The following is a 7,707-nucleotide window of genomic DNA, read 5'->3' on the forward strand; positions in this document are numbered from 1 at the left end:
GGACCCAGGAGAACCAGCAGGACCCAGGAGAACCAGCAGACCGAGGAGAACCAGCAGCTCCCCAACAGCCTACTTCTTCCTCTCCAGGTCTGTCTCATTTTTATATATATTTTTTTCATTTTTATATTGTTGGCACCAATCCTCAGGTGGGACTCACACACCAAGTACCAGGCTGGTTCAGTTCAGCTGTGTGTTACAAATTGAACACCAGTTGTCAGTCCACCACAGGATCATTCTGAGGTCACCCGATGCTCAGGACAGAGGACAGCAACAATGGGAGACCACATTCTCCCTCTGCTGCTTTCACAGTGCTGGTTACTACTGTGGTCTGATTAGTGTCCCCTGAAGCTCTGTGTCCATCCAGGACCTTAGACAGCAACCTGCTTGGAAACGGTGTTCACAGGGGTAACTGGTTAGCGGAGACCGGTGCCCTTTGGAGAAGGCAGGACACAGAGACCTGCTTACGCTCAGAAGGCCAAGAAAGAGTGAAACCAGAGACCGGAATGATGGTGCCACAAACAAAGCAAAGGGGACTTCCATAGCATCTCTTTCCAAGGTGAAGTCATGGCCAAGATCATAGAACTGACTCTAAAACCTTTAGGCAGATGCTCTGGAGACTGACCAGATAGATAGTCATGCCAGTTCTTCCGGTTCCCTTGCTATTAAAAAAAAGTAGAAGCAGTCATAGCAATAGCAGCAATAAAAACTGACCAGGTTCCACATGCTAAAAATACTGCAATTGCTATGATACAATTCACAGAATGTCCAACACATTCACTACACAGAAAAGTTTGCTTGACCTACCCCAGGAGCCCAGCTGGGCAGTAACAGAGGGACTGTGGGGTCAGGGCCAGCTCTCCCCAAGACGATGTGCCTACCTTCCCAATTTGGATCTCTAGAAGCTTCCTTTGGTGATCCCAGTGCCAGGGAGCAAGAAAGAGGCTTCAACGCAATTTGACTTACAAGTGCATCTTAATTAAGAGTCCAGTTACAATTGCCCAAAGCTTACACTTTGAAGAAGAAAAGGCACTCAAAAGATTTATTAGTCACTGTACTAGCTGCAAAGTCTTGCGTGCGGTTGAGGTCTGGACGCACAAAGCACTCACTTTGCCCTTGAATCATCGCCTTCCCAGAAATGAGCTTCAGCGGCTCCTCCCAGGAGCCTGTGCTGAGACCATGAAACCTCTTCTGCTTGCATTACAGTGGACAATGCTGACCACCGTAGGCCATGAGCCAAAGAGTGGCAGTGTGGGTCCAGGATGTGAGGTGACATCATCTTCTCCTGGGGATGCAGCCACTCGAACTTACAGTTCTGCTATCAGCATGCAGCGTGGTGCTGGTCCAAGATGCCTCTCAATCAAGGCTCATTCATCCTCTCTCGTAACCAGAAAATAACAGGGAAAGAGGAGAACACTGGGGAAAGAGCAAGGGGTTTGGAACCAGAGCTCCTGTGTCAACTGCAGCACTGCTACTCTTTGGCCCTGTGACTGTCCCTGGATCCTGGACCTTTTCTGGGCTCCCTTGTCAGCTGTCTCTCAGGACTGCAGGGTAACACCAAGAGGGGCTGTTAAACAGGGTCTTTCCACTGACAAAAATTCACAGGACCCATAGGGCAACCCGCCTGCAGATCTGCAATTTTATTACAGAAAGAAAGATGCCATATGACAAGAACATTAAAGGTTACTCATTCATCACAGTCCAGCAGGATGTGCTCTCTCAGATCAGAAATCAGGGATGGATGCAAAAAATACTGCAGCAACAGAAACCTCAGAGTGGTAATCTGTAAGAGCAGAGGTTTCCTTGGAAGCCATGAGGACTTGCACCTGGGAAGGCCTCCTGCTGCATCAACCCATGGCAGAAAAAACTTGCTTTGAAAACCAGCTCATCCTCATGGTATCAGATGCCCACCCGCAGCGGCACTGAGCATGGTGCCTCATCTCCTGATCACCCCTTAAAATCCCACCTCCCAACCCTAGTACAGTGGGGACTAAGTTTCTAGGTCTAGGCCTCTGGGGGACGCAGTCAATCATAGCAATTACCATGGGGCCACAGAACCCCAAGTGGAGTGTGGCATCTCTGCTGGATTCTTTTTCTCTTTTGCTACATAACAGACTCAACAGCAGAACCCTCTGAGGTCCTCACTGAGACCAGAGCAAATCATCAACCCCACTGTCACCAAGATTATCACAAGTTTGAGAACAGCCTGGACCACATAGTGAGACCCTGTGGTCTGAGAGAGAGAGAGAGAGAGAGAGAGAGAGAGAGAGAGAGAGAGAGAGAGAAAGCAGTTGATTAATTACTCTGATGGAGGAAATTTCAAAGCATCCCAGTATTCAGGCTTTTGCATGGCTTCTGTTGACTGCTTTTAGTTGGATATACAGCAAGAATAGAAAGCAAAATGCAGAGTAGAATATGAAGAGTTTACAATTTCCCTAGAAAAGTACCTACAAAGTTGAGGCAAAAGAGAACATGGTTGATGAGAAGATTAACATTAAAAAAGCCAAGTACTTTTTACAAAACAAGAAGAATGATGCTTTGAGGGCACCTCAGAAATCAGCAAAACCCTACAAATTGTAGCTTCACGAATGCAAAAGTGTCAGTCTTTCATTTGTGAAGAAAACCCCTGGCCCTCTGCTCCAGAAGGGTTGCCCATGGAATAGGTTCTCTGGGATTCATTTCACCATAATCAGTCATCTGGGCACTCAAAAGTCACTGCAGCCATGGCCCAAGAGAGGCTGGATACTGCTTATGCTGACAGTAGACCTTGATGTCATCTACATTGTTTGTTTTTCAAGCATGAAAAAGGCAAGAGTCATGAGGTCAGAAAGACTTCCACCAAGATTTCAAAGGAAGCCCATAGAGGTCAGGCAGTGTTCCCCTGAGAGGGAAGTATGTGAAGTTGTATGAGTGAAGCTGAAGATACCGTGAAGGCTTTAGGAAGTCAGAGAAGCCAGAAATATGGGAAACCTGCTAAGAGAAGCAGCAAATAGTGAGTGGAGCATGCTCAGGAGAGAGTCATATAGAGTGAAACAACTGGCAATGTCATAATAGGAGGGCCACCCAAGCCCTTTAGAACTGAATTTACTGCAACCATGCTGCCTCTGTTGAGTACTAATTCTGTGTTGGGTGTATGCGTACGATGCTGGACATAGGCATAGGGTTTAATGTTTGCCCTGTAAGGTACTGGTCTTGCTTTGGTCTCACTTTTGTGTGTTCCACTAGACTTTTTTTTTTTTTTTTTTTTTTTTCAAGGAATAGGGGGATTTAAACTATGCCATTGTATGTTGGAAGTGTTTAACTTTCTTTTTGACTTTTACAGGACCTCACAACTAAGAGTTTGCCTTCAGTATTAGAGGAAATTTTAGACTTGGACAATTCTGCAGTGCTGAAATTGTTATGACTTTTACTGACTTCTAGAGATGGACTAGCAGCATTTTTCATGAGATGGATATGAGCCTTTTTGGGGTTAGAGATGGAATGTTATGGCTTAGATCTAAAATGTCCCCCCCCCCCAAAATCTCATATTCAGAGGTAGAACCTAGTCAGAAGAAGTGGTGTTATGGTTTGTGTATAGTTGTTTCCCCATTCCCCCCCCCCAAAAAAAAGCCTCATGCAGTCATTGAAGCAGTCTTCTAGAGTTTACAGTTAATTCATGATCTAATTCTGGGATTATGGGTGTGAGTGCTACACCTGCCCTAAGGGCAGATAGCCTGAATACAATGTAAGGGAGGGAGAGGAGCTTGCTGGCTGCCACAGCCGCTGCTCCTCCCTTAGCTCTCTGCTGTCTTCCACCACCATGAATGGCTGCTCTCTTCCACAAGCAACTCTGCCTTGGAGCCATCTGAGTATGGACTGAAACCTACACTAACTGTGAGCTAAATAAAACTTTCCTTCCTTCATTTTGAGTGTTGGGTATTTTGTCCTAGCAACAATAACAACAAAAAATTGAGACAACGGTGTTCCTGGGAATGTGATCTGAAAGGTATATTATTATCCCTGGCTCCTCCCTTCTCTCTCAGCTTCCTGGATACCATGATGTGAGCAGTTTTCCTCTGCTGGGCCCATCCACCATGGAGCTGGCCAACCATGGACTGAGACCCCTGAAACTGTGAATAGAAATAAACCTCTCCTCTGTGATATTTTGTCCCAGTGATATGACAATGAGTGATACAGAGCTCCTCTCTCACTGAACTGGTCATTATCTGAGTCCAGTGCAAAAGCTAGCTGTCTGGAGGCTTTCTCAAAATGCAGGTAGCTTCTGTGTGCAGTGGGTTCAAATGTACTAAGAGACCTATGTTAAGAGGCTGGGTCCTTCATCTTCTGGGAAACACACACGGTCTTTGGTGCTCACAGTCTGAAAACAGTTTTGTCTCCACTCTGTCCCACAGGTCTAGTTGAGGGTTCTGTTTAGTTATGTTCTTCAGGGCCCTTTGTGAGCCATTACCAGAATGGCAGACTGGCTTTGCAAAGAGAAACTTTCAATTTTCCTCATCTTAATGGCAGATGAAAGGGACAGAAACTAATTTAAATGTCAATATGAAGTAGTCAGAAGATCTAAAGCTGTGAGGGTAGAATCAGTAAACGCAGAAAGGAATCATACACGTGCCAGGCTTAGATGGGATGATGGTTAACAAAAGCAACCAATATTTATGAATGCCCTCTGTTTGGGGCACTCAGCCCACAGAGCAACAGGAGACAGAAAGCCTGATGTTACAGGATTGACTTCCTAGTTGAAGACATTGACAGATATTTGAAAGATTTACAGAATGGTAACCCATCCTACCTGTTAAGCAAGCCTTTGGCACCTAGTACTTCTATTGGGCAGAAAGGTAGACATTAGCAGGTAAACAGGATACCTAGGGAGGAAACAGGAACTGTTTTCCCTCCGAGGTGGAAAGAGCCCATTTTCCTTACAAAAGAATCAGAATGATTTTAGAGGAAGGAAGTTATATTCCTGGAAGATCCATGCAATAATAGAAACAGAGCCTGGGCCTTATGGGCACAATAGCCGCCTTGGCACTTGCTGGCCCTCAACTTGAAGGTGTATTCTGTTGCTCTGAAAATCTAGCACTGCAGTGTCTCTACCTTTACCACGTATGATGACCTATAGGCCTTAACTGACGCCATTCACTGAAGACACGAAGAACTGAGGAGTGTCACTACCTCCTCGTGCTGTTAGGACCTAGCTTCCCACGCTCTCAGTGCAGGGAAAGGAAGCTTACAGGAGCAGGAAGAAGGCTCACCACGAGCAAGCCAGGGACCCCTCGGGAGGGGCTTCAAGGAAGCACAGTCCCCGGTGCAAAGAAGGCTGCGTGTGTGGCTGTGATGGGACAGTTGTTGGCGATGCTCACTGCACGAATGCCGAAAGCAGGTGCTGGCCTGCCTGCCACTTCCCAGTGTCCTAGGCAACCCTGGGTGGCGAAAGGTCACAGTCAGGTTCTCAGACCCACAGAGGGTGAAAAAGAAATTGGATGTGTCACAGGAGCTCTTGTAAAAACTAGGATTTGATCCATGGAAGTAAAAGCATGGACAAGTGTACGGTCTTTGGGGAAGGAGGGACTCCTACACCCTTATTTAGAAGAAACATCAACTATTGCTTGGGAACCTTTGTAATTCATTCCTTTCATAGGACTGGTGATAAAGTTCCGGGTGATAGGTTCAAATTTGAGCACTGGGTTCTTCTTCCTCTCCCCTTTTCCCCGGTGACAATAAATGTCACCTCTTATCACGAATGATAATGGCCCTTAAAGCCTTTCTGGGGAAAACACAAATGTTTACTTAAGTTAGAGTCAAGATGGAGTAGGGCCTGCTGGTCATTTTCTGTTCCTCTTGCTTCTGCAGAGTCTCAAAGTCCAAGACGAAGAAGGGCTCGACATGGGGAAGCCAGCTGTTGACTTTTCTTCTTAGCAGATCAAAGTGGAAAACCAAATTGTCATTTCCATAGATCTTGAAAAGCATTTGACTTAAAAATCCATTTTGATTTAGAGATATCCCAAATAGAATAAGAATAAAAGCTTTCTCCTTAACATATGAAACATTTCTACTTCATCCCAAAAGCTAGCATTATGCTTACTGGGGAATCAGACAGGAATGTAAACTCTTACCATTATTTAGCAATGGTTTGGAGACATGGCCTTTGGAGAAGAGAAGAAAATAGGACATATAAAAAAAGCAAGGGAAAAATATAAATATTCATTCTTTTTAAATCTAGAAAAGCATGAGAATCAACAGTAAAAGGATTATAAATAGTAAAATAATTCATTAACAGACTTCCATATATCATAGAAAAGTACATTAAAAGATGTAAGGAAAGAAAAGATTCCACCTATAAACATAAAAAAGAAAAGAAAGAACTAGAAATCACCATGCTCAGAATATGCAATGTCTATATGAAGGAAACTTTAAAATAATTCTGAGGAAAATATGTGAAAACTTAAGCCAGTATAATATCTAGCATACAGTTCCTTAAGTATGAAGATTCAACATTATAAATAATAACTACTAACACTTACTATGTTCCAGCACTCCCCTAAGAATTTTACTATACAACCCATCAAAGATGTAAATTATCCCTAAATTAATCTGCAAATTAACATGATTGAATTCCATACATTATGCATATACTCCCTATTCAAAAATAAAATTTAATTTAAAAGGCTCAGTTTCAATAAGCCAAGTTGACAGCATTTAAAAGATCACCCAAGATGCTGCAAGCTCTTGAATGAGAAAGACGGAGAGAAGCAACCCGGGCTATTTCTTTGGCCCTTCTATTAGAAGGCAAGTTCTTTGCACCATTTGAAGATGATCCCTGACCAGTCTCAAGTTGTCCCTACAGAAGAACCATCGTCTCCACAAAGACTGACCACACACACACACACACACACACACACACACACACACACACAGAGCTCTGCCCCGGAATTTACTCTCCCCATATCCAGTCTCAAGACTTCCAGCCAGGCCAGTAACATAAGAGAGAGAGAGGAGTCCATGGGTCAAACACAGACTCCATGGTGACCCTCTCAGGGTCTCTCCTGTCCAGGACACCACTAGGCCATCCCCCAGGCCTCTCTGGAGATGCTGTAATTCACCCATCCTCACAGACAAGTCTATCACAGAGCGAGGCCTCCCCGAGGCAGTCTCCTCTCTGAGGACTTCATCACACAATGGAAAGCTGCAAAGGAAGTAGGCCGAGTCAGGCTGCAAAGCCAACAGGAGTTCCTACCTGACGCGGCCTCTAGGAGCAGCAGCAGGATGACTGCTTCCTGCATAGCTGATGGCTCGAGCCTGTGTGGGCTTCAGCACATTGCGCCAGGACCTGGATGCAGCGCAGACTCAGAGTTTTTTCCAGGCACTGCAGGCTTCCCCTCCTGGCTTTGTTGCCACCCGAGAAAGAAACAGAGGTTTCACTGGTAGCTATGGGAGACTCTAAACAGGGCCAGATCATTGTTCTTCAGTCAGCTGCTTCTGCAACTGCATGACCCCTGAGAGGCCAGCCCAGCAGCCCAGTCAGTGTCTGTCCTGGAGGTCCTCACCCACAGTGGGTCTCCACAGAGAGCTCCAGCACAGAAGCCGCAAGAGCAGAGAAAGAGCTGAGGCTCAAGAAGACTGTGAAAGCTAACCACACCCATGCAATGCCCCTTGGAGTCACAGCTGCCCTCCTACCATACTTGTCCTTCCCACATGCAGGGCCAGATGGGTGGATTT

General features: G+C 45.4%; 1 protein-coding gene across 4 annotated transcripts in view; it reads right to left on the reverse strand.

Moving 5' to 3' along the window:
• Cdhr3 (cadherin related family member 3) overlaps positions 1-7,356 on the reverse strand; it is a 59,832-nt gene extending 52,476 nt beyond the window's left edge. For 3 of the 4 annotated variants that reach the window (XM_023719483.1, XM_004635012.2, XM_023719481.1), the window contains exon 1: positions 7,226-7,356. In XM_023719483.1, coding sequence (XP_023575251.1) covers positions 7,226-7,271 — 46 coding nt within the window. In that variant the 5' untranslated portion in view covers positions 7,272-7,356. Of the gene's footprint in view, positions 1-1,050; positions 1,131-7,225 lie in introns of those variants that run through there. The other variant, XM_023719482.1, reaches the window with a different exon arrangement.
• Positions 7,357-7,707: the final 351 nt, after the last annotated feature.

This window comes from Octodon degus, unplaced genomic scaffold (genome assembly GCF_000260255.1).
Source record: "Octodon degus isolate 3935 unplaced genomic scaffold, OctDeg1.0 scaffold00068, whole genome shotgun sequence".
NCBI lineage: Eukaryota > Metazoa > Chordata > Mammalia > Rodentia > Octodontidae > Octodon > Octodon degus.